The 25,601-nt window shown below is 47.3% G+C and overlaps 2 protein-coding genes and 1 long non-coding RNA gene across 5 annotated transcripts; 2 read left to right on the top strand and 1 right to left on the bottom strand.

The window, feature by feature from the left end:
- Positions 1-986: 986 nt before the first annotated feature.
- LOC131421056 (uncharacterized) lies at positions 987-9,309 on the top strand. The gene is made up of 3 exons (XR_009223738.1): positions 987-1,370; positions 6,043-6,286; positions 6,790-9,309. It is a non-coding gene; the product is annotated as an uncharacterized LOC131421056 (long non-coding RNA).
- A 12,605-nt stretch (positions 9,310-21,914) lies between these two features.
- On the bottom strand, positions 21,915-23,132 carry MOAP1 (modulator of apoptosis 1). The gene has a single exon (XM_058567595.1). It carries the CDS (start codon positions 23,130-23,132, stop codon positions 22,077-22,079), a length of 1,056 nt encoding a protein of 351 aa, XP_058423578.1. The 3' UTR covers positions 21,915-22,076.
- Positions 23,133-23,136: 4 nt separating this feature from the next.
- LYSET (lysosomal enzyme trafficking factor) lies at positions 23,137-25,495 on the top strand. Of its 3 annotated transcripts, XM_058567596.1 has the most exons (3): positions 23,137-23,200; positions 24,097-24,244; positions 24,673-25,495. In XM_058567596.1, the coding sequence occupies exons 1-3, from the start codon at positions 23,170-23,172 to the stop codon at positions 25,082-25,084; spliced, it is 591 nt and encodes a 196-aa protein (XP_058423579.1). In that variant the 5' UTR covers positions 23,137-23,169; the 3' UTR covers positions 25,085-25,495. The 3 variants fall into 3 exon arrangements, with proteins under 3 accessions (XP_058423579.1, XP_058423580.1, XP_058423581.1); XM_058567597.1 differs by lacking the exon at positions 24,097-24,244 and having other exon boundaries at positions 23,145-23,200; XM_058567598.1 differs by lacking the exons at positions 23,137-23,200; positions 24,097-24,244 and adding an exon at positions 23,743-23,793.
- The last annotated feature ends 106 nt before the right edge of the window (positions 25,496-25,601 follow it).

Here is a 25,601-nt window from a genome sequence, read left to right on the forward strand (position 1 = left end):
TAAGGATGAAATGACTCAAGAATTATAAAGCCGCCTGGGCAGTTCCCTGGTGTGGTCAGTGTTCTGTGAGCGTGGACTCTCATCAGGCATCGGGGATGGAGAGCTAACTCCCCAGGCCCCAGGACTCACGGAGCTGCAGACACACCATATCACAGTGGGAACAATAAGTGAGTCAAGAGAAACAGGACTGAGGCCCAGGAGGCCGCATGGTGGGGGGTGGTGACCCCATGACAGAGCAGGTGGCCCAGAGGGGAGCCTCTGGCCTAGGCCTCTGGGTAAGTCCTGACTGTCCTCTAGAAGGTGACTTCATCAGCATAGTGTTGCCCCAGCGGTAGGGGGACGGTGTGCCTGGCTGAACGTGAATGAGGAACCTCCAGGCTGCTTCTACCTGGGTCCCTGGCTGCGGGGTGAACTCAGCGCTTGGCGGAGGTGTGTCTGAGAGCTTTCAGGCGACAGGCCCTGAAGGTGCTGTGGGGTAGGGAGGACCAGCAACAGCCTGGACCTCAGGGTGGGAGGGGCCTGAGCTTTGCTCCAGAGCTTCGGCTGCAGAGCCTGTTCCGGGGCCAGCCGCTCGTTGAAGGGGGCCCGGCCAGCCCCAGCTCTGGCCTCCCACCTCACTGCTTGGGGAGCTGGCTGCCCAGGTCTCTCAACCTCCTGCCCCACGGGTCTGTACGGGATGAGGGCGAGGGGGTCATCAACCCCCTGCCGTCTGCATCTGCGTCGCTCCCCTGCTGCACACCAGCCCCAACTCTGCACCTCCTGGGCCTCATCTGGCCGCTGCTCGCAGCGTATCACTGCGCCTGAAACCCGAAAGGAGAGGATACCCGGCGCCCAAGCCTGGTGCTCGCCCCCGGGCAGTGATTGGGCCAGAGGAAAACACGTGGGCCGATACGGGCCAATCAGAGTCCACGAGGGTCCGCGTCAGGGCTCCGGCTGAAACCCCGCGGAAAAAAAGCATTCTTTGCATGTGAGAACACGTTGGAGCTGCTGGTGGCAACCTTGCCTCCATTCAGGGAAAGGCTGAATAAGAATAAAACCAAAGTGGAGAACAGCAGAGCCTAGAGGTGGGGAGAGAGAGATTTCTGCCACGTTGTTTAAGCACTGTGCTTAAACACAAGCCAATACACTTAATTTTTATTTCTGCCAGCTAGAGTTAGTAAGTTGGCCTGGGTTCCCAGAAAGCAAAGCCTGAGGCCAAGGCCTATTTGCTGCTAGTTTTAAGGGAGGGCAGTCCCAGAGAGCAGGAATGAGAGACTGGGGAGTGGGGTGAGAAGGAGCCACTGTCAATATGAGGATGCCCCATCTTGCAGGACCATCCTCTCAAAGGCCGCATCAATTTCATCTCAGGACAGTCCATTGAGGGAAAAATGGTAAGAATTTATCCACTTCTCCCATCTCCCATTGGTCAAAGGTTTGCCTAATGGGGCATTAACTCCCCTGCTCTCTCCCACCCCCACGTTGCAACCTTCTTCCTTTGCGCGGGAAGCTGTTGGGACCTCTGGGAACACTGGAACTTACAATCTTTGGGGAGAAGGCCAGAATTAAACAAGTAACTGCAGTGAATGTTTTGAAGAAACAGGGCAGGGTATTCTGGAAGGGGGTAAGGAAAGGCCATCTGAAGAAGCGGCGAGTCCAAAGGTAGACCCGAAGCAGCAGGAGTTAGCCAGGCCAAGGGGGCGCAGGTGGGGAAGAGCCGTTGGGAAGCCCTAGGGCCAGAAGGAGCCCTGCAGATCAGTAAGCATTTATAGAGCACCAAGTACATACGGGGACGTGGCCCCCTATTGTTTGGGCTGCCCCGCCCCGTCTCCCTTTTTGCAGGGAACTGAGCCTTCTTCCTTCCTGCCCGCGCCGCATGGTTACCATAGGAACAACCTCGCTCCTAGGATTGGGCCACACCCCTCTGGCCGCAGTTGATTGGACTAGAGGTGAACACCTCATCGAGCCTGGACCAATCAGAGTCTCGGCGCCTGGAGACCGGGGAGACTGAACCCAGAGAGTGATGAGGCTCTCGGCTCAGGGCTGGACAAGCTGCACGTAGACTCGGGAGATGCTGGCAGCCCGGTTTTCAGCCGAGGGGACCGGGAAGCAGTGAAAGACACTTCTGCAGAGACGAGGTGTTAATGAGGCAGATGCAAGAGATGAGAAACCGCGAGAGAGCCTGGTTCCTGTTGTCTGAGAAGCGGCTGCATCCCTGCCCTGGGGCTCCTTGAAACAAAGCCCCCTTTTTGCTTCAAGTGCATCAAGTGGGTTTCTGTCATTTGCAACAGAACGAGCCCTGACTAATACCTTGCCAAGTGCTAGGGCTGTCTAGATGCATAAATACGGCAGGATCTCTGCCCAGAAGAAAGTCATAAACCAGCGAGAGACGGACATGTACACTAAACATTAACTACAGAGCGATAAGCGCTATAATAAAGGTTTGTCCAAGGCAGGGAGGTTGTGCAGAGATCAATTAAGATAATGGATGTAAAAGCATTTTGAAAAGAAAAAGGTGGTATGTACGTCCTCTATAATCATACTTCTGAGATTCAATTGCATTTCTGCTTTCAGTTTAATCAAGAACACAGCCACCCTACTTTCAGAATAATGCTGTTTTACAAGGCAGGTACTGGTACTTCCCATCTGGCAATGAGAAAATTATCCAGGGTCTCATGCTTCTAGTTTGTCTTCTGTGTTTGGTAGGTAGATGGATAAACAACGTTACAATTTCCCAAAGAATCAGGAAGCATTTGAGGTCCCAGCCCTTGCTGCATGTCACAAGTTTCCACCATTTCTGCCCTGCCTGCATCAACCTCTCCTCCACTCTAGCACATTAAAAAGCTGGCTCAACTATAATAAAATCTCACGAATGAATCACTGGTCGAGAAGTTTGCTGATAGACATACCATTGCTACATTAACCACAGATGGTGACATTCTGTCTGGAGACAAGGTATGACTGCTTCCACCTAAACAGTCTTCAAAATCATCCTGTCCAAGGACACTTCAGATGTTCAAATAGTTTACGAAAGAGCAATGATATCTTATTGAGAAATACTTTCCCTCCACCCTCATCACAAACAGACAGCTGTTTATTCCTGCTGAATATTTGATGCTAGCGATAACAGCGCAAGCATAGCCTACAGGCACCCTGGTGGATAGGAACAAAGCAGGCTTTGGCGTCAAGCTGACTTAAGTTCAAATTCCAGCTCTAACAATTGCCAGCTGTGGGGTCTTGGGCAAATTACTTAACGTCTCTGAGCCTCAGTTTCCTCACCTGTTGAAGAAAGGAAAAGACACTGACCAGAGATCAGCTGTGGGGGTGGACGGAGGGATAACAGAACCAGGTAGGGCCGTAGGGATAAATGAGAGAAGGTGGATAAACATAACCTGCCACGAAATGGGGCTAAAAAAACTGTGCGGTTCTTCTTTTGTATCCTGGAGTGAATTGGGTTTTCTGGGACAGGCTGGGAGAGCAGGACTTCCTTTCCAGCTGAGCTGATCTACTCCTAGGGATCAGAATCTGATCAACCACATTTAATGAGAATGATGGGTTTCGAGAGATTTGCATCATTTAAAACTCAATAGCTCAAGAGTAATTTTCCCATAGGAATAACTCTAAAGTTGGGGGCATGATCTTCAGGGCACGAATTCTACAACCATTGTAGTATTGTTATGCTTTCATGGAAACTTTGCTCTCCGAACTGTCTCTATTATGTTTCGCAGAACTCTCACACATAAACTAACAACAAGAGCTATCACGGTGATTGGCCTTCTTCATAGCACTTTATCTCACTAACCTTTCCGCAAAAGAGATTACGGCATTGATGCCTTTTTCAGCCTCAGCGCTTCTAAGACCACTTGAACTCAAAAGTCCCAGCAGCCACCACAACGCCGCGGTTCCCACGCTGCTGACTCCGGATACGTTATTTCTGTTTACCCGTTGAAGTGGCGCCACCTTGTGGCAATGTCATGTATGGTGTACAATCCCCAGTCTCACCAGTTGGAAATTAAGGGATTCTTAACTAATTTTTCAATTGCGGGCGGGTGGGTTCTGTATTTCAATTATGGGGCATAATATGAGGCTTTATTTACACTTTTACACTATTTCAGATTTGCATGATTTAAACTCACATACAATGTAACTGCACTATACTTGATTTATTTAAGTCTTTTAACTCCAGATTCAGGAGTCTCTATTAGAGTTTTCCCATCCAGAACATTTTTAGGAAGGCTACTAAGTTTTGGGATTAAGATAACAGTGTGAAGATGTGTGTTTGTGTGTCTAATGCACTTGTCTTTCTATGCGCATTTTTTTTTGTGTGTGTGAGGAAGATCAGCCCTGAGCTAACACCAACCAATCCTCTTTTTGCTGAGGAAGACTGGCCCTGAGCTAACATCCGTGCGGATCTTCCTCCACTTTATGTGGGACACCGCCACAGCATGGCCTGACGGTGCGTCGGTGCCCGCCCGGGCCGCCAGCAGCGGAGCACGAGCACTTAACCCATACACCATAGGGCCGGCCCCTGAGTTGTCATTTCTTAAGTTTTGTTGCACTGTTCTTTCCACCCCTCAGGATGAGTGAGGAATGTGCAGGCTTCAAATCAGACAGACCTTGGTTTATTTGCCAGCTTCACCAGGAGTCACCAGCAGTGCAGCCTGGGCAAATACTAAACCAATCTGAGCCCTAGGTTTCTCTACCTTTACAAATAAAATTGAGGTAATCACACACACACACACACACGTAATCACACACACACACACACACACACACATGAGTGCATGAAAAAACTGGTGAAATCCGAATAAATTTTGTAGATTGTACCAATGTCAATTTCCTGGTTTTGATATTGTCCTGTAGTAAGATGACTCCCTTAGGGAAAGCTGGTTAAGAGAACACTAGACCCTCTACTTTTTTTGTGTCTGTGTGTGAGGAAGATCGGCCCTGAGCTAACATCTGCCAATCCTCCTCTTTTTGCTGAGGAAGACTGGCCCTGGGCTAACATCCGTGCCCATCTTTCGCCGCCACAGCATGGCCTGACAAGTGGTGCGTTGGTGCGCACTCGGGATCTGAACCGGCGAACCCCGGGCCACCGCAGCGAAGTGCGCACACCTAAAGTGGCTTTCACCACTGGGCCAGCCCCCTCTCTGCACTATTTTTGTGAGACTATGATTATTTTAAAATGAAAAGTTTTTTTTTTAACTTAGGCAATGAATTGATAAAGGCAGAATCTCCAAAATATATTTTCAAATGCTAGTGCTCGCCTGGTCTTTACTGAACCTTGGGGCAAATGCTTATGTCCTAATGATGCTTTATAAAAAAAAAAAGAAAAGACCACTGAATTGCACTCGCGCATGATTACAACTGTATTCAAGGAAAGGAAATTTATACCTCAAGAAGAAGTGGAGGGAAATATTTCCAGAAGTTAATGGTGATTGTCTCCAGGTGGTGGGAATTTGTTTGGTTCCTACCCACTTTACTGTATTTTCCGAATTTGCTATGATGAAACTGATTTTTATAATCAGGGGAGAGGCAGTTTCACCAAAAGATCAGACTTTGGTGCTGGGCCAGAAGATCTAAGTTACATGGTTGCCACTCACTCTGCTACAGTATTGGCCTTGGAGAGTTGAGGCACTCTTTATTTACTTAATAAAATGAATCATAAAATAAATGATACATGCTTATGTTAAAAAGCATAAAGTCGGGGCCAGCCCCGTGGTGTAGCGGTTAAGTACACACGTCCTACTGCTGGCAGCCCGGGTTCGAATCCAGGGCGCACACCGATGCATCGCTTGTCAGGCCGTGCTGTGGCGGCGTCCCATATAAAGTGAAGGAAGATCGGCACAGATGTTAGCCCAGGGTCAGTCTTCCTCAGCAAAAAGAGGAGGATTGGCATTGGTTGTTAGCTCAGGGCTGATCTTCCTCACACACACACACACACACACACACACACACACAAAAGCATAAAGTGTCATAGGGTGAAAAGGAAGTTCCCTGACTGCCTCCTTCCTACTTTCCAGAGGTAAGCGTTGTTAACTGTTTGTTTTCTTTTTCTTTTTTCAGACTATACTCATTTTGGCCTTTTTTGGGAACTTTGCAACTCAAGTTTCAAGGAAGCATGGAGAAAGGCAAGCTTATATCTTGTGTTGTTTACCCCCAGAAGGAGCCCCACCCTGGCCAGGATTGCTCCAGGCTTCCTGGAGGAGGCCATCTCTTCCTTGAATGTATAGGAGGAGTCTACACTTGTCCTTGGAAACTCACCTCCACTTCCTTCTGTCTATTGGAGTCTTCCCAAGCTATTCTGCAGGTCAGCAGCGGATGCCTCCAGGCCCCATGCATGTGGCCACTGAGCAATCTCTCTTTTCATCCTAATCTTCTCCCCATGTAATTTAGGGAAGTGCTTTTCAAATTGGGGTCTGTAGGCATATTCCTGGGGATCTATGAGTTCTACCAGATTTTTTTTTTTTTTTGTGAGGAAGATCAGCCCTGTGCTAACATCTGCCAATCCTCCTCTCTTCTTGCAGAGGAAGACTGGCCCTGGGCTAACATCCATGCCCATCTTCCTCCACTTTATATGGGATGCCACCATAGCATGGCTTGCCAAGCAGTGCGTCGGTGTGCGCCTGGGTTCCGAACCGGCGAACCTTGGGCCGCCGCAGCAGAGAGCACGCACTTAACCGCTTGAGCCACCGGGCCGGCCCCTACCAGAAGTTTTAAATGTGTTTTCATTTTTGGACCATCTGGATGATCGCCCCAGAACCAAATGCTTCGCTTCACGATTTTAAAATCTGCTTTTCCTTTTGGATCAAGGTCATGTTCACGGCAGACGAGTCAGCGTGCAGTATCATCAAAGGCAAATATTTCACCAAAGTTCAGATAGAGAAAGATGGCAAGAGAATGTGTGGTCCCGCCAGATGATGGCTTTTGCAGCCTCCGTCTCCTTCCCACCCAACTTGCAACAATATGCATTAGCAGAGGGCCGGCCCGTGGCTTGGCGGTTAAGTGGCGCGCTCCGCTGCGGGCGGGCCGGGTTCGGATCCCGGGTGCGCACCGACGCACCGCTCCTCCGGCCATGCTGAGGCCGTGTCCCACATGCAGCAACTAGAAGGATATGCAGCTATGACAGACAACTATCTACTGGGACTTTGGGGGAAAAAATAAATAAATAAAATCTTTAAAAAAAAATGCATTAGCAGTAAGTGTGGTAGTAAATAAACAATTAACAGTTTCATTACATATTTTCTGTATATTTTGGGAGTACACAGTGACATTGATTGGCTCATTAAAATAATGGGTAGGTGGTTAAAAAGGAGTTTATTATTCAAAACCAAAAAATAAATAAATTAACAGTGATAATGTCAGTGACTCAAATAATGGTTCATTATCCAAAAAAAATCAAGCTGAAAATACATGTTTCTCCCATTAAACCACACACCAGTGATTCACAGTGATTCAGTTTCAGTAAAACGTCATCCATCACGTTGATTTAATGTTGTTAATTTGAAGTTCCTGACTTTTTGTTTGTATTTTTAAGTTTATTTTAGTTGTTAAAGCTGAGGCAGCATAAGAACTGTTTAAGAATGGAAATTTAACAGTTTTGTTTTTCGTCCTTTTCTTCCTTGCCTTGGAAGGATTCAACACGATCTAGGAAGCGAGTCTCTCCTCCACCCTCAAGTATGTACCCTGGTGCGAATATTTCTTTCCTTTCCAGTAGCAGATGAAGAATGAGTCATTCCAGCCCTCGGGCAAGGGAAACCAGTTTTTCAGCAGGTAAGGAGTTAGTGTCCAGTTTTATGGGCCCATCAGGGTCTGGTAGGAGAGAAAAGAGAGTGGTGCTTCTGTGTGGAGGGATTAAGAGGAAAGGACTGTGTGTGAGGCACTATTGAAAGCCCAGGGGCCGTGCTGGAAACGCCCCAGCTTCCGCCAGAAGACTCGGGATACAGAGGCCTCTGTCATCGGCATGCAGGATGGAGTCAGGTTCTCGCCAGGGGCTGCCCAGCAGAGACCACACCCAGTGATGCCACAAGACCGTATTCTGTCCCCGTGTGACTATGCAATGTGACGCCTCCTTGAAACGCTCCAGGACCCCTGAGAGCCCAAAGGGCATGCCTGGCCACCCAGGGGCTGGGATGAGAGGAGGCGTCACAGCCGTGTTTAGTTGGAGGATGACATACTCAAGCTCGAGGCCCCCAACCTGGGACAGTGATTGGAGATGACCCCGTCACCAATCAACCCTGTCGGGAAAACACCCCTGAGGAGGGGGCACTGCCCAGCCGCTGCTGGTACACGTGAGAGGGCACAACGGAGCAGGTTCGGAGGAGCTGAAGGAATCTGGAGGCGGGGACTGACCGTTGTTGCCAAGACAATGTGGATAGGAAAGTTAAGCAGCAGGAAAGATGTCTCTTCTCTCCTCCTCCCTGCCAGTCTTGCTCTAGATGGGCTGGACCCGTCAGAAAGCCAGCTGGCCAAGGAGTCTGCAATGTAGTTTTCAGCGTCCCAGCCCCAGGGCAAGCAGACAGGTGGGCTTGGGGCTGAGAGACACTAAGCCAGTGACCACCAAGCCACCTTTAGGGCTAGGGAGGAGTTAATATCCTGCGTCTCATTCAGGACTCTTCGTTGCAAGCCACAGAAGCCACTCTGGCAATCGAAGCTGGAAAGGAATTTACCAAAGGCTACTGGGTGTTTCACAGAACTGGCTTGAGAACCGAGATTAGAAATTGGGCCAGAACCACGAGAGAACCAGACCAGAAAGGACACCACTGCCATCTAGCCTCTCATGCTGTTGCCATGGTCTGATCGATTCTGTTATTTTCCAGGAAGGAGTCCTTCTCCCCTCTCCCACCCCCCATCTCCCCGCCCCACTGACTTTGGGCTTGGCCGTGTACTTGCACTGACCCACGGAGTCTGGGCAAAGTGACCGCGTGTCCTTTCTGAGCAGTCTTTCTGCCCCGCTCTCCTGCTCCTGCCATCCTGCGTGAGATGAACGTACTCCAGGGAGCTGCTGCTCCTTCAGCCCCAGCACTGGAATAAGACGAGGAGCACACCTGAACCTAACCCACAGCCTGGAGCCCAGCCCGTCAGAACCCAGCAGAAACCAGCCAAGCCGAAGTCCCCCAGCAACCCATCCACAGAACTGTGAGTGAGAGACACACGATTGTTATTAGAAGCCACCAAGATTTGGGGGTGTTTGTCACCATGGTAGAAGTTGACAAATACACATGACCAGCTAGAAGAATCTCCCCTCCCTTGCTTCTTTATGAAAAAGCTCTAGCTCCAGATACAAAATCCTATGTGGGAGTGTTGGAAGGGCCCAGCCCAGTCACACACCTGTGCCGTTATCTGACAGGGAGACTAGAAAGTGGGTATCAGGTGCTTTCATTTCCTGTAGAAGTGGGTGAGCTCTGTGTCGTCTGTATGCCAACCAGAGTCAGGTGGGTGCGCTGGGCTGAATAGTGTCCTCCAGGAATTCATGTCCACTCGGGACCTCAGAATGTGACCTTGTTTGGAATAGGGCCTTGCAGGTGTAATTGGCTAGGATAAGGTCATACTCGATTAAGATGGGCCCTAATCCATGACTGGTGTCCTTATAAGAAGAGAAAACTGAGACGCAGAGAGAACGCCACATGCATGGCAATGGAGGCAGAGACTATAGTGACATGTCTACAAGCCAAGGAGTGCCCAAGATTGCAGAAACCACCAGAAGCTAGGGGAGAGGCATGGAACTGATCCTTCCTTAAAGCCTTCAGAGAGAGCATGGCCCTGCCTACACCCTGATTTCGAACTTCTAGCCTCCAGAACTCTGAGAGAATAAATTCTGGTTTTTTTTTTTGCTGGGAAAATTCGCCCTGAGCTAACATCTGTTGCCAATCTTCCCTTTTTTTTTCCTCTCCCAAAGGCCCAGTGCATGGCTGTATATCCTAATTGTAAGTCCTTCTAGTTCTATGTGAGCTGCCACCACAGCATGGCTACTGACAGACGAGTGGTGTGATTCCATGACCGAGAACCTAACCCGGGCTGCTGAAGTGGTGAGAGCGCCAAACTTTAACCACTAGGCCATCAGGGCTGGCTCAAAATTTCTGTTGTTTTAAGCTGCCTCGTTTGTGGTACTTTGTTACAGTGGCCCTAGGACGCTAACACAGTGGACAAATCCTCAAATATAGGAAGGAGGTATGGAAGCCACCTCCCCCCGACAACAAAAAAGATAAATTTCCTGTCTCATACATATTTAAGTAATATTCTGAAACAGTCATTCACGGGGAGGGTTCTTGAATGTTTCTTCTTTAAATGCAATTTGTACATGAACTTGATGGAGCAAGGGCGTCCTCTGGGCGCTATGGCCCTTGCAGAAGGCATTTGGAGTTTTGATGCCATCTGACCCAAAGATCACTTTGCCTGGATAGCGCTACTTGAGACCCTTGGGTGACAACGAGATGGCTCCTCAAATTTCAGAGTAGAGGGGCTGCTGTGGGGATAACACGTCGAGGGCTGGAGTCTGATATCTGAGCAAGACCTAAGCTGGTTCCTTTGGACTCCAAGTCACACCTACACGTCTTTCTGTCAAAGAAGAGTGCACTCTGTTAGACTCTCTCAAAGCCATTTTGGAAGAACATGGGGAATATAAATATGCTTCTCATGTGTCTTTTTAAAGTTGGAGGTCCAACAAGGTCATTGCATGGAGGAAAGGGAGGGATAGCTTTAACTAAGAGACTCCGGGGCATGACAACAAAGGGTCATGTGTGCTCCTTGTTTAGATCCTGATTCCCATAAATCAGCTCTAAGAGGATAGTTTTGGGATAATCAGGGAAATTTGAATATGAACTGGGTGTTAGATGATACCAAGTCATTATTGACGATTTTGTCAGGTGTGATATTGGCATTATAAGAAACAGTGTATTTTATAAGGGTTATGTACTGAAGTATGTAGAGACAGAATGCCATAATGTTTGAGATATGCTTTAAGAACATTATAACGGTAGACTCAAATCTTGACCATTGCTTTTAGGCAAGAGGCGTGATTTCTAGAGGCCTGTCTACTTGCCTTAGTATGAGACTATTTTGAAAACAAGCATATAATATTGTAACAAATGGAAGAAGCAATAAAGCTATTTGTAAAAATATTTAAAACCAGTGGAGAGACATTTGGTTAAACACTGTATATTAAACCCACATGTTTATCTCTATTTCCACCTGAAACTCATCCAAAATGACAGTCAAGAACTAAAACAAGTGTAAGCCTACCAGAACGAGGAGAAGGGGGATGCATTGACTGCCAAGGAGAGATGTGTCAGTGCATTCGGGCAGCATAGCAAAATACCGTGGACTGGGTGGCTTATACACAGCAGAAATTTATCTCACGGTCTGGAGGCTGGAAGTCCGAGATCAGGGTGCCAGCGTGGTCAAGTGGGGGCTGTCTTCTGGGTTGCAGACTTCTCGTTGTGTCCTCACGTGGCGGAAGGAGTTAGGGAGCTCTCTGGGGTCCCTTTTATAAGGGCACTAATCCCATCTGTGAAGGCTCCACCCTCGTGACGCAGTCACCTCCGAAAGGCCCCATCTCCTAACACCATCACCTTTAGGAGTTAGGATGTGAACATATGAATTTTGGGGGGACACAAACATTCAGACCATAGCAAAATGTCAGCACATTTTTGGAGTATGGACAAGTATTGAAGGAATGGTACTGACCTAGGAGAGCAGAGAAAGCTACACCATAAATCCCTGCAGAGGGGGCTACCAATTGGAAGTAAATCTTCACCCCCCACAGAACTTCTAAAAGGCATTAAAGGCACTAGGGACAGAAGCAGTCACAGTTAAGACATGGGACTGAAAACAGACGGTGTAATAGGTTGAATAATGGCCCCCAAAGATATCAGGTCCTAATCCCTGGAACCCGTGAATATTACCTTAGTAGGAAAAAGAGTCTTTGCAGATGTGATTAAGTTAAGGATCTTGAGAAGGAGAGACTGTCCTGGATTATCCAGATGAGTCCTAAATGTAATCACGAGTGTCCTTATAAGAGGAAGGCAGAGAGGGATCTGACGCAGATACAGAAGACAAGGCCATGTGAGGACAGGCCAGAGAGATTTAGAGATGGTGGCCTTAGAGATCCGACTGATGTGACCACAAGCCAAGGAGGGCCAGCCGCCACCAGAGCTGAGGAGGCAAGGAATGGATTCCCCCCTAGAGCCTCCGGAGGGAGGGTAGCCCCGCCAACACTTTGATTTGGGACCAGTGAAACTGATTTTGGACTTCGGGCCTCCAGACCTGTGAGAGAATAAATTTCTGTTGTTTTAAGCCACTGAGTTTGTGGTAATTTGTTGTAGCGGCCGTCGGAAATGTACAGAGTTTGGCTGAAAGTCAGATAAAGGAACAGTAAGACAGCCAGAGCCCCACCCTACCCTGAGTGGGCATATAGGATAATTAGCCATTGAGACAGATTGCACTTTCCAATTATATATTCATCCCATTCCACATTGTCTTCTCACAATGGGACTGAAGTGGGATCTATGCTCTTTCCTTGAAGCTGGTGGGTGGGAGAGGGGCCGTGTGACTGTCCAGTAACAGTGAACACAGCAGAGGTGATGCTACCAGACTTCTGGGGCTAGGTCATAAAAAGGATACGGCTTCTGCCTGAGTCTTGGGATGTTTGCCCTTAGAACCCAACCACTATGTTGAGAGGAAGCCCAGGCCACATGGAAAGGCCTGGCAGATAAAATCCTGTGTTCTGTCAGATAGTTCCTCCAGCTAGGCCCTGAGCTGACCCCAGCATCAATGGCCAGATGAGTGAGTGACGAGACTTCAGATGATTGTAGCCACACGCCACCTTAAAGTCTTCTATCTGAGGCCCGACCCTGCAACAGACAAGCCATCCCACTCAGCCCCGTCTGAATTCCTGACCCAAAGAAACCGCGAGAGATGAGAAATGATTATTGTTGTTTTAAGCCACTAAGTTTTGGGGTAATTAGTTAGGCAGCAATAGATAATAGGTGGTAATAGTAACACGGCCAGGAAATAAGAGAGAAGACTAATAAAAATGGAAGAATCACACAATATGAATGAGTGTGAGGAAAGTCAAGCTATAACTGAATTTAAAATTCAACAGAGGGCCCGCCCCGTGGCTTAGCGGTTAAGTGCCCACGCTCCGCTACTGGCGGCCCCGGTTTGGATCCCGGGCGCACACCTACGCACCACTTCTCTGGCCATGCTGAGGCCGCGTCCCACTACAGCAACTAGAAGGATGTGCAGCTATGACGTACAACTATCTACTGGGGCTTTAGGGGGGGGAAATAAATAAATAAATAGAATCTTAAAAAAAAATAAATAAAATTCAACAGAAAGGCTGGAGGAGGGAGCTGAGGAAATGAGTTCCCGCTTCAGCGGCTTTGGTCGGTCTCCTGCCCACCTTGTAGGAATGTGACCCACTGATCGGTTTAGGTCTAGGTCATCGATCCACCCCTAAACCATGGCTAAGCTATGGCGGGGAGAATCCCCAAACAAAAGCCAGAGTTGTTGGTAGAAAAAGGCGGAATGGGCACTGGAGAGGAAAGCCAGTGTCCGTGCCGACGTCCCGGGAGTGTGCACATTTCTTCAGTTGCTCTGGTCTCAACTAAGCTGAAATGGGATCAGTCACTTAGAGAAAAAACTTGTCTTTTCAGTCTCCCTGGCTAGGCCATTCCTAGTTTAGGACGAATCCCCTCCAGCAGGGTAGGACTGGCATGTCTGCTCCCTGCAGAGATGCTGTGTAGACCCTGCTTTGCTGAATGCATTGTAAATTACTAATAAAACATAAGAGAAGAGGGTTGGCCTCCTGGAATTTATCTCTTATGGTTGATTTTTTTTTATTTATTTAAGAATCTGTCGGGTCGGCCCCGTGGCCTCGTGGTTAAGTTCAGCTCACTCCACTTCGGTGGCCCGGGTTTGTGGGTTTGGATCCTGGGTGTGGACCTACACCACTCGTCAGCCATGCTGTGGCGGTGACCCACATATAAAGTAGAGGAAGACTGGCACAGATGTTAGCTCAGGGCTAATGTTCCTCAAGCAAAAAAAAACAAAAGGAAGATTGGCAACAGATGTTAGCTCAGGACTAATCTTCCTCAGCAAAAAAAAAAAAAAAAGAATCTGTCAATGTTACACCAATAGAAAGTATTCAGTGGAGAAAAGCAGAAACTTCGTTAAAAAAAAGGATAAAATTGCCCATAATTCTACCACGTACAGATACCTACTGTTAACATTTTGGTGTATGCTTTTCCAGACTTTTTCTTTACAAACATATTTATGTGTATTTGTCAACACAAAAATGAGATTGTTCCATAAATACTGTTATACTCTGCTTGTCTCATTCAAGGGTAAGTTGTAAACCTATTTGTATACCAAAAATTATCCTTCTATTAGGTTGAACCGTATGAAATTACCAAAATTCAACCAGTGTCGACCTACAAAAACAGCAATTGCATATGGTTCCACCCAATACAATTGTGTTTTAATGGCTACAGAGTTTCTATCCCTTTGGACATTGCATAATTTATTCAAACTATCACTTATTATTAGGCACTTACGTAGTTTCCAATTTTTTCACAATGATGAAAAGTATTGTAATGGAAAACTCTTTTAGCTCATTCTGTTTTTTTTTTTTTGTGAGGAAGATCAGCCCTGAGCTAACATCCATGCTAATCCTCCTCTTTTTGCTGAGGAAGACCAGCTCTGAGCTAACATCTATTGCCAATCCTCCTCCTTTTTTTTCCCCAAAGCCCCAGTAAATCGTTGTATGTCATAGTTGCACATCCTTCTAGTTGCTGTATGTGGGACGCGGCCTCAGCATGGCCGGAGAAGCGGTGCGTCGGTGTGCGCCCGGGATCCGAACCCGGGCCACCAGTAGCGGAGCGCGCGCACTTAACCGCTAAGCCACGGGTCCCGCCCATGGGCTGCTTCTAATGAATAGAATATGATGGAAGTAATGGGATATCACTTTTGAGATAAGATTATAAAAAGACTGTGGCTTCCGTCTTCAGTGTTCTCTCACTCTCTCTCGGATTTCTTGCTTCTGGCGGAGATCAGCTGCGTGTCACGAGGCAGCCCTGTGGAGAGGCCCCCGTGGGTGAGCTTGAAGGGTCTCCCAAGAGATGGCCACAGCCCTGGCCGACACCTCGGTTGCAGTCTGTCAGAGAGCCAGAACCGCCCAGTCAGTCCCTCCCAGATTCTTGATCCACAGAAACTGAGAGATAACAACTGTTTCTAAATTTTAGGGTAATTTGTTGCACAGCAATAGAGAACAAATACAATAGCTGTTTATTGCGTACGTAGCAGGTACAGTTCTTAGCACTTTACATTATTAATTCGTTTGGTCTTCACAATGACCCTATCAGTAAGTGCCATTATTGTCCCCATCTTCAGTTGAGGAAACTGAAGCATAGGAAGGGTTAATAAACTTGCTCAAAGTCGCAGAGCTGGAGAATCTGAATTGAGGCGTCTGGCACCAGAGCCACGCTCACATAAACAATGATAAAAAAATAGCTGCTCATGTTTCACTGGATAGAATTGCATTATTTGCCCATGGCTGAAACAAGCAGTTTGGCAAAGGGTACTGAATCATCTTAGACTAATCAAGAGTTAGCACCCCCACTTCCTGCCCAGCTAGGGAAAGGCTGGGCTTCCTCTAAAATGCACAGTTTTGTAAAACTGGCGAACAAATCTGGTTTTAGCTACAAAGGAGGCAGAGGGCTAACGGTCGCTGGGTGGTGCTCACAGTGTGTCTCTTCCAGCATGAGCTGGGTTGTATTACTATCATTTATTTTTGGAGGGAGACAGCGGGGAGTGGTGATGGATAGGGTTTCAGGCTATATGGTCAGAACTATTTCGCTAATGATTATTTTCATGTATTCAAACTCGCTCTTGAAGTGGTGCTGGTTTGGTTCAGAGCCAAGATGCTCCTGGAGGCTGTCTGGCACAGTGGTTAACGTACTGGTTCTGGAAACAGACATATCTTGGTAGCTTCTAGCTGCGTGACTCTGGGCAAGCCACTTTACCTATCCAAAGGTCTGTTTCCTGATTTGAAGTTAGGGATGGTAATATACCCACAAGGGTTGTGGTCAGAATTAAAGGAGGTAACATATGTAAAGCATTTAGCATCACGCCTGACACATAAGAAGCGCTTAACAAATGATAGCCATGATTATTATTACATATGATAAGGTACAGCCGAGCATGACTAATTAGTTAAGAAATATTTATCGCCTTCCAAGTATGACACACCATGTTGGCTTATATGGGGATATAATACCTTGATATCAAGGGGAACATAGAATCTAGTTGGGGAGTTAGAAAGCACATTCATCAAACGATATCCTGATAATATTGGGGAACACATGTTATGCGACAAATATTAGGCATGTTAAGAACTTAGAGTCAATTTTTAAATTAAGGATATTCACATAAAGATAATTAGAAGATCTTTTGTGTCACAGTTTTAGAGCTAAAAGGGACCATAGATTTTGTAAGTTAGTAAACCAAAGTCCAAGAGGAATTAAGCGCCTTTACTTCAGGTCATAGAGAAAGCTAGAGGCAGGCTCAGATTTGGGTTCAAGTTTGGGCTCTGCCACTAACTAGCTATGTGTCCTTGAGAAGCCACTCACCTTCTCTGAGCCTCACTTGCCTCATCTGCAAAATTCTATTATTTCAGATTCCTGCCTTATGACTCCCAACCCACCTCTCAGGGTGGTGACTAAGAGCCTTATGACCCTACTTGACACTGAATTATTTAATATACTGGTCCAGTTTATATGGTCATCCACATGTACATAAGAAAATGAACACCTCTAAAAACAGAGAGTTAGGCTTGCTGGTCACAGAGGCAGGAAAGTGTGTGGGAAAGCCATGATAAGTAAAGAGTACTTTTGACCTAAATGTCATTTTCTTTAAAATAAGAGACTTTCAGAAGTTGATCTCTAAAACCATCTAGTTTCCAATTTAATGAAACGATCTGGCTGGCAGTGAAGTGGAATCACTAAGGATGTTCTCACTTGTAGAGACGGATCAGTCCATTTTCCAAGGCCAGGCCTCTCTGACAAGCTAATTAGAAGATTCTAGAAGTGTCATGGACCTAGAGAGGAAGTCACTGTCCCAGATTGAGTGAGGTTTGAGAAATTTTCCAGTCTTTGAGGGGGGCAGGGATGACGCAGTTTATCAAAGAAATAATCCCTTTCCCGGCTTTGGCCTGGCGGAGGCCTAACCTGAGTGCTTACCGCCACCTGGTGGTGTTCGGATGAATAACCATTTTTAGGAAGGGCGGGCACTCTGGTTATGCACACCCTAGTGACTTATTTCACTGGTTGGCATTCCAGGTCACTTGGTATTTGCTTGGGTATGTGTGTACGTAAGTATCTATGTATGTATTTCAATGAACATTTTACTTTTGAATAGTTTTAGACTTACAGAAAATTTACAAAGATGGTACAGAGAGCTCCTGTATGCTCACCTAGTTTCCTTGTATTGTTAACATCTTACATTACCGTGGTACATTTGTCACCTTCAAGAAACCAACACTGATATGTTACCATTTACTAAACTCCAGACTATATTCGGATTTCACTTTTCAGCTAATGTCCTTTATCTGTTTCAAAATCCATTCAGAAAACCACATTACATTTTGTTATCACGGCTCCTTAGTCTCCTCTGCTCTGTGACAGTTTCTCAGTCTTTTTTTTTTTTTTTTGGTGAGGAAGATCAGCCCTGAGCTAACATCCATGCTAATCCTCCTCTTTTTGCTGAGGAAGACCGGCTCTGAGCTAACATCTATTGCCAATCCTCCTTTTTTTTTTCCCCCCAAAGCCCCAGTAGATAGTTGTATGTCATAGTTGCACATCCTTCTAGTTGCTGTATGTGGGACGTGGCCTCAGCATGGCCGGAGAAGCGGTGCGTCGGTGTGCGCCCGGGATCCGAACCCGGGCCGCCAGTAGCGGAGCGTGCGCACTTAACCACTAAGCCACCGGCCGGCCCTCTCAGTCTTTTCTTGTTTTTCATGATCTTGACAGTTTTGAGGAGTGTTGTTCAGGTATTTTGTAGCAAGTCCCTCAATTTGGGTTCGTCTGGTGTTTTTCTCATGATTACACAGGTCATGGGTTTTAAGACCATGGAGGTGAGGTGCCCTTGTCATCACATGGTATCAGGGGAACATGCTATCAACGTGACCTGTCACTGATGCTAACCTTGATCACCGAGCCAACCTAGTACGTGCCAGCTTTCTCCACTGAGAAGTGACTATTTTTCCTTTCCATACTCTATTCCTAAATTCAGCCCAGACTTAAGGGGGGAAGGGAATAAACTCCACCTCCTGAAGGGGAACTATCCACACAAATGATTTGAAATTCTTCTGTAAGGAAAATTTGACTCTTCTCCCACATTTACTCATTCGCTCATTTATTTATATTGCATGGATATAAATATCATGGATATTTTGTATTTTGTGTTATAACCCAATACTGTGCTATTTGTTTGGTTGCTCAGTTATAGCTTTGGCCAGTGGGAGCTCTTTCAGGCTGGCTCCTGTGTTCCTTTGACAGGCCACCTGGCTTTTGCTTTTTGAGCACTGCCTATGCATATTTATTTTTCGTTTAAAAAACAACACATTTAGGAAACAAAAGAAAACTAAATTACCTTTATAGTCCCATCATCCCAACACAACTACAGTCATGTGTCGCTTAACGACGGGGATACGTTATGAGAAATGCATTGTTAGGCGATTTCGTCGTTGTGTGAACATCATAGAGTGTATTTACACAGACCTAGACGGTATAGCCCACTACACACCCAGGCTATCTACTAGTGCTAATCTAACGGGATCACCACTGTATATGCAGTCTGTCGTTGACCGAAACGTCGTTATGCAGCGCCGGCCCTGCAGTTAGTATTTTAATGTTCTCTTTGCGGTTCATGGTTTTGAAACATACCTTTCAAAGACCATACATTTTTATTACTTCACATGATTTCATAAACATAACTGCCATTTTTCACAGTTAAGTAGTGTTTACCAGAGGTTATGTCAGAACACCTTAAGAAAAGCTCTCCAGGGGCCGGCCCTGTGGCGTAGTGGTTAAGTGCGTGCACTCCACCACTGGTGGCCTGGGTTCGGATCCCGGGCGCGCACCAACGCACCGCTTGTCAGGCCATGCTATGGCAGCGTCCCATATAAACTGGAGGAAGATAGGCACAGGTGTTAGCCCAGGGCCAGTCTTCCTCAGCAAAAAGAGGAGGACTGGCATGGATGTTAGCTCGGGGCTGATCTTCCTCACAAAAAAAAAAGAAAAAAGAAAAGCTCTCCAGAGTCAGACTACAGGCCCTTGCCCCTGGCACTGAATCTTCTGAGCCTCAAGCCTCTCGTCTGTAAAACGGGGGAAATGATAGTATGTTTCTCACAAGTTTCTGCGAGGATTTAACAAGGCAGCATAGAACAGAGGAAGAGCAAGGACTCTGGAAATAGAGGCCTGAGTGTGAATCCTGGCCCTGCCACTCATTAGCTGGGAACCCTGGGCAAGATGTTTAACTTCTCTGTGCCTCAGTTTCATCTGTAAAATGGGGACAACAAAAGGACTTACCTCTCAGTATGGCTGGACGACCAACCGTGTTCAGTGGTGCTCAGTGCCTGTCCCATGGCAGGTGTTCAACGTCAGCTATTATTATTGACTCTGGATAGACCTCCAAGACAGGGAGTCTCCCAGACTCCCCAGCTCAGTGCCTTGCATATAAGAGAGGTGCAATGTTTATTAACACCTGTGTGTGCACACCCACAGTGTCTATCAGCAAAATGCAGCAAAATGCTTCCCACTACTAAGGCGGCAAATGACTATACACATGTAAACAAGATTGGAATTACACCTTCAAATTTATCCAGAGTCCATATGTTATCACATATCAGCTTCTTTTTCCTCATCTTTAGTGAAGTATAACTGATGAGTAAAAATTATATATATTTAAGGTGTACAGTGGGATGGTTTGATATGTATTTAGCTTTCCACAGTGGAAGAACTTATGGAAACTTGTAAAGAATGAAACCATGACATTTAGTCATAACAGAAACATTATACTCAGCCTTTGAAACTAAATCAAACATGTACATCCCAAATTTGGTTCTTTTGGGTATTTTTATTAAAGATAAAAGACTTGATCCTACATTTCAGCAATTTTCAAACTTTCATGCTTTTTTTTTTTTAGGGATCAAATCACTAATCCAGTCTCACCCTCCCAGCTGCCCCTAGGTCTTATAGGTTCTCATACTCCCATTTCTAATAGAGTCTAGTTTGCAGTAGTGATTCTGCATAATGCACTTCACACTAATGCATTCAAGATGTGCATTTATGAAATGTGGTTAACATCAGCTCTGCCTCCCTTGTGAGGCTGTTGGGTACAGATACCCTTATGATTGCTTCTCTTTCTTGGCAGTGGAAAGAATATGGGCCTTGCAGTAAGGCAGAGGATAGAACTCTGAAACTAGCTGTTTCATCTCGGGCAAGTTCTTCTTAACCTTTCTGTGCCCGTATCCACAAGTGCGAAACTGAGTTTTCCTATATTGCAGGATTTTTAAGAGGATTGAGAAAGTACATGGAAAAATGTTTAGTCCAGCCTGCCATGCAGTGGAATGCAATGTCCATTTCCTTCCTTTGACCCTCCAAATTCAATGCACTGATGCATCTGGACCCACTGCTTACACTAATTTGTGTCTGTCTTATTTCATTCCATGTACTTGAGCAGAAGGTCCCTCCAGCAATCTCACTTAGAAAACTACTTCCTACCCCCTGGGCATCATGAGGAAAAGGGTCCAAGAGACTAAGATTGTGTAAATTCAGTGGTTTTCAGATTCATGCTTTTGGCACCCTTTGTTCAAAGGAACTCTCTCTTGGAACTTCGATATAAACAAAACAGATAAAAGAGGTCATTTTAGGGCCAGCCCTGTGGCTTAGTGGTTAAGGGCGCGCGCTCCGCTGCTGGCGGCCCGGGGTTCAGATCCCGGGCTAGCACCGAGGCACCGCTTCTCCGGCCATGTTGAGGCCGCGTCCCACATACAGCAACTAGAAGGATGTGCAGCTATGACATACAACTGTCTACTGGGGCTTTGGGGGGAAAATAAATAAAATCTTTAAAAAAAAAAAAAAGAGGTCATTTTATTAGCATTCCTTTATTTTATAAGTTCACACCTATAGTTTTATTTTTATTTTATTTTTTTTTTGTGAGGAGGACCAGCCCTGAGCTAACATCCAATGCCAATCCTCCTCTTTTTTGCTGAGGAAGACTGGCCCTGGGCTAACATCCATGCCAATCTTCCTCTACTTTATATGGGACGCCGCCACAGCATGGCCTAACAAGCGGTGCGTCGGTGCGCACCCGGGATCCGAACCTGCGAACCCCGGGCCGCGGCAGCAGAACATGCACACTTAACCACTTGCGCCACCAGGCTGGCCCCCACACCTATAGTTTTAGAACACTTATAAAAAACGATATTCAGAACTAGATGTCCGGATGACACATATCAGAAATCCCGGTGTTAGAGATAGCAGCTGCAAACTTATCAACCTCAGCATTTAATTCTTGTTTTGATTGAACAAAATCAATAAAATTCTGATTCACACAGAAAATAACTTAGTATCTTAACCACTGCTCACGATCTTCATGATAAATGGAGGGCAATACATAACTAAAAACTATCTATGATACAACATTATCATATCCGACATGCTACACTTGCACCTGTTCACACAGCTGAGATCTCAACGAGATCCAGTGAGCATCTGCACCTGAGCCTCGTGGTCCTCTCAGAGCATCACACATATGTAGTGACAGACCTTTTGTACAATTTCGTATGATAAAAAATTCACGGGGGTGAAAATAAATACATTAATACCAGTGCAGAACTATAGCCTTCCTAGTCAATGACACATTTAAGAGACATTAAATAGGCATAGAAATGACAAAGAATTTATACTGAGAACTGTACAAAAATGAGTTATTTGGCAGCACAAGGTAGGGACTGGGTAATGTCTATCACTGGAGTATATGGACCATTCTACCTCCATGCTCTGCTCACCGTCCGATACCCCTTCCTGGTTTCCTAAGATTCAGGTGAAATGCCCCTCCAATCCTGCCTGGAGAAGGGCCGCCTCCTCCTCAGCTGCCTCTTGATCCCTTATCAGTGTCAGTAACTGCAATAAGCCAGGGGCTGGGCCCTTCTCTGGCAGAGCAAGCTTCCTGCGCAGCCTTCTGTGGACTGCTCCAGCAATGACTTGGTCCAGGCGGGCCTGATTCACAACTTCTCTCTCAATTGCTCCTCTCTCTACCAGCTTCTGTAATAAAGGCTCCAGCCTTAGTACATAAGCAGACAATTTTTCTTCCTCCTGGTAAGTGGTTAGATATTTGACCTGCAACTTCCTAGGATTATCAGTAACCCCAAATACCTGCTCAAGAGCCTGCAGGCATTCAGGGACCGTAATTAACGGATTGTTTATCTTGAGGACACGAATGACATCAAATGCTGGGCCTCTAAGGCTCTCCAGCAATCGCCTTCTTTTCTCTGCATCTGAAACCTGCCATGCCTTCATCATGTGAGTAGTATGAATCAGCCAGGATTCAAATTCTTCTTCGTCTGGTTCTGGAGGATCACTGCCCGAGAATATTCTCAGCTTTGTGTATTTCAGGTACTGCAGGGCAGGCTGAAGAGCCTCAAGAAATGCCTGTGCCAACATAGGGGCCCGTATTTCTGGGCTCATGTCCTGGTCTAGGTCAAAAGGGTCGTTTCCATACCCAAGAGCTCTGGTGAACTCACCCAATGTCATGCCCTCTCCCTCTAAGAATTCATTTAATCTGCTTAAAAATGCATCATCTGGGTCAGGGGGCTTAAAGATCACTCTCCAGACACGCCCTTTCCCAGGTATCTCCTTAGGGACCAGAGCATGACTAGTCTCCTGAGTAAGACCTATTAAGGCTACATTTCTGTTCTCGTCCCTCCTAAACATCCTGCCGAGCAGTCTGTACTCGCCCAAGGGAGCTAGGCCAGCCCGCAGGGCCTCCTCGATCTCCGCCACATTGCAGGTCTGGGGGATGCCGGCGATCAGCAGCGCTTTCCGAGCGCTCACATCCATCTCCCTGCACCAGTCTTCCAAGATCCTCAGCGTCATGATGCCCCAAACAAGAGACTGAAATGTCGGGGCACCGATGCCACCGCACTTCCTCCGCGGTACCCCAGGTAAGTCCCGCCAGCGTCCTGAGCTCGGCGGCCTGCGGGGACAGCGCGGCCGGGTTAGTCGCAGGGGTCCAGGCCCGGGCCCGAGAAGCCCCGCGCACCGCGCCGGCCGCACCGCGGCCGGCAGCCATCTCACCCGCTCCTCGGCCTGGGGCGCCCGCAGCCGACGGCGGGGCCGCGTCCCCTCGCCGGTGATCTAGTCGCCGGTGTCTGCGTCCGCCGGCGGCCAGGCCCGAGGAGCGGGAGCGCGGCGTCTCCTGCACTCGATGGACACTCGAGAGGCTCCCGGGGCTGGGCAGAGGCGCGGAGGAGGGCTGGCGCTCTGCGCGGCGAGGAGCGCCGGGCGATCAGGGCGGCGAGCGAGGCACCGGGGGGCGAGCCCGAGGAGCGCCGAGGCGGCGGGGCGCACCTGAGGGGAGGGGCCCCCACCCGCGCCGCCGCAGCGTCCCGCGTCCCGACCCGCACCGCCGGCGAAGGCCCGACGTCACGACGGGGCGGGCCTTTCGGGGCGGGGCGCGCGCTTCCGGCTCGAGCCGGAAGCCCCGACTGCGGCAGCGTCCGGGACCGCGGGCGGGCGGGCTAACCCGGACAGGAAGGTGAGATCCGGGACCTGCCAGCCCTGCAGGCTCGGCCGGCGGCGGCCGCCCGGCACGGGGCTCCCGGCGCTGCGAGGCGGAGAGGCTTGGGCCTGGCGCCGCCCGCGCAGCCTGTCGCGGCCGGCCGGCGCTGCAGCGCGGCAGGGGGCGGGACGGCCGCAGGGAGGCCCGGGTGGCTGGGGAGCGTCGGGCCGGGCCGGGTGACACGGGCTGGGGCTCCGGCGGTGGCGGCGGCCGGGGCCGGGCCGCCGCGTGACCGGCCGCAGTCACGCTCTGCTTAATCACAATTAGCTTGTGCTCCAGGCTGGCCGCGCTCACCTTTCTCCCAGCCGGTGACCCCGGAGATTTCTTTTATGGTGGCTTTCTGTGAAATGCCAAAGCCACCCGATTATTCAGAACTGAGTGACTCTTTAACGCTTGCCGTGGGAACAGGAAGATTTTCGGGACCATTGTAAGTGCTTAAGAGTTACTGTCTTAACTTGGGGGCCTTGACGTTGGTTTGACTTGTAGAACTAAGTGTTCACGTCTGAAGCAATACTGTTCAAGTATTTTAACTGTAAAAGTGAATTGTTCCGTAGGAAACTAGTTTAATTCCAATTTCTTAATGGAAGATGTGCTGGACCTATTAAGCTGGATATAGTGATTTATTTATTCTGTGGGATTCACATAAAAAGCAGACTGAATACTAAAACTTTACTTCCTCTTATTACATAAAACAGCAATCTGTAAGTTATTTACATTTCTTTGTAAATGTAATTTATTTTAAACCTTAAATGCCTTAGTGGGGTACTTTAGAACTCCTTGGACATAAAGCAAGTACATTTGGAATAGTTGCCGTGACAGCATTACTAGATCCTAACTTTTTTTTTTATTTTAAAGGCACAGAGCATGGAGAATGATGAACTTCCGTCAGCGGATGGGATGGATTGGAGTGGGATTGTATCTGTTAGCAAGTGCAGCAGCATTTTACTATGTTTTTGAAATCAATGAGACTTACAACAGGCTGGCCTTGGAACACATTCAACAGCACCCAGAGGAGCCCCTTGAAGGAACCACATGGACACACTCTTTGAAAGCTCGGTTATTCTCTCTGCCGTTTTGGTTTTGGACAATTATTTTTCTGATACCTTACTTACAGATGTTTTTGTTCCTTTATTCTTGTACAAGAGCTGACCCCAAGACGGTGGGCTACTGTATTATCCCCATATGCTTGGCAGTTATTTGCAATCGCCACCAGGCATTTGTCAAGGCTTCTAATCAGATCAGCAGACTACAACTGATTGACACGTGAAAGCAGTCACAGTTTTTTCCTTATGATTACAAAACTGCCATATGGAACTTGATCACAAGACTGCACTTTCTTCACAGATCTCAGGAAGTTGTGGTGGGGCAGAGGCTTTTTAAAAAATGCGACTAGGGGGCTATCTTTATCTGAATAATAATGAGAATTTTTAGGTAAAGCCTGAGATACATACTACAAAATCATGTTGATGATTTCAGATTTTGGAAGTAAAATCGTGTCTGTTATTTGCATTCTTTAGCAACTTGAATAAGTACCTGAACTCATATTTTTATTCTACTGTGCAACATAGTGATGGTTCAGAAATTTTTCCTTTGGGGAAAAAATGAGTATGAACATTTCCATTGTGTTTAATGTAAAAAGGTCCAAACATGGTGATAAAATTTAAATTTTATACAATTACTTGGCTTGCTTTAAAATTCTTCAGACTAAAACACCAACTATTTATGCTTGCTTGCTATCAGCTTGTGAGAAATTGGTATAAAATTACTGAGGTGATAGCTGTCTG

Source organism: Diceros bicornis, chromosome 24 (genome assembly GCF_020826845.1).
Source record: "Diceros bicornis minor isolate mBicDic1 chromosome 24, mDicBic1.mat.cur, whole genome shotgun sequence".
NCBI classification, from domain to species: Eukaryota; Metazoa; Chordata; class Mammalia; order Perissodactyla; family Rhinocerotidae; genus Diceros; species Diceros bicornis.

What these genes read in the sequence shown, in the direction of transcription:
- MOAP1 (XM_058567595.1), bottom strand. Translation starts at nt 23,132, where the DNA reads ATGACGCTGAGGATCTTGGAAGACTGGTGCAGGGAGATGGATGTGAGC.
- LYSET (XM_058567596.1), top strand. Translation starts at nt 23,170, where the DNA reads ATGCCACCGCACTTCCTCCGCGGTACCCCAG. An exon ending in CTTCCTCCGCGGTACCCCAG is followed by an intron (nt 23,201 to 24,096) that starts GTAAGTCCCGCC and finishes CTTGTGCTCCAG; the next exon opens with GCTGGCCGCGCTCACCTTTC. An exon ending in GGAAGATTTTCGGGACCATT is followed by an intron (nt 24,245 to 24,672) that starts GTAAGTGCTTAA and finishes TTTATTTTAAAG; the next exon opens with GCACAGAGCATGGAGAATGA.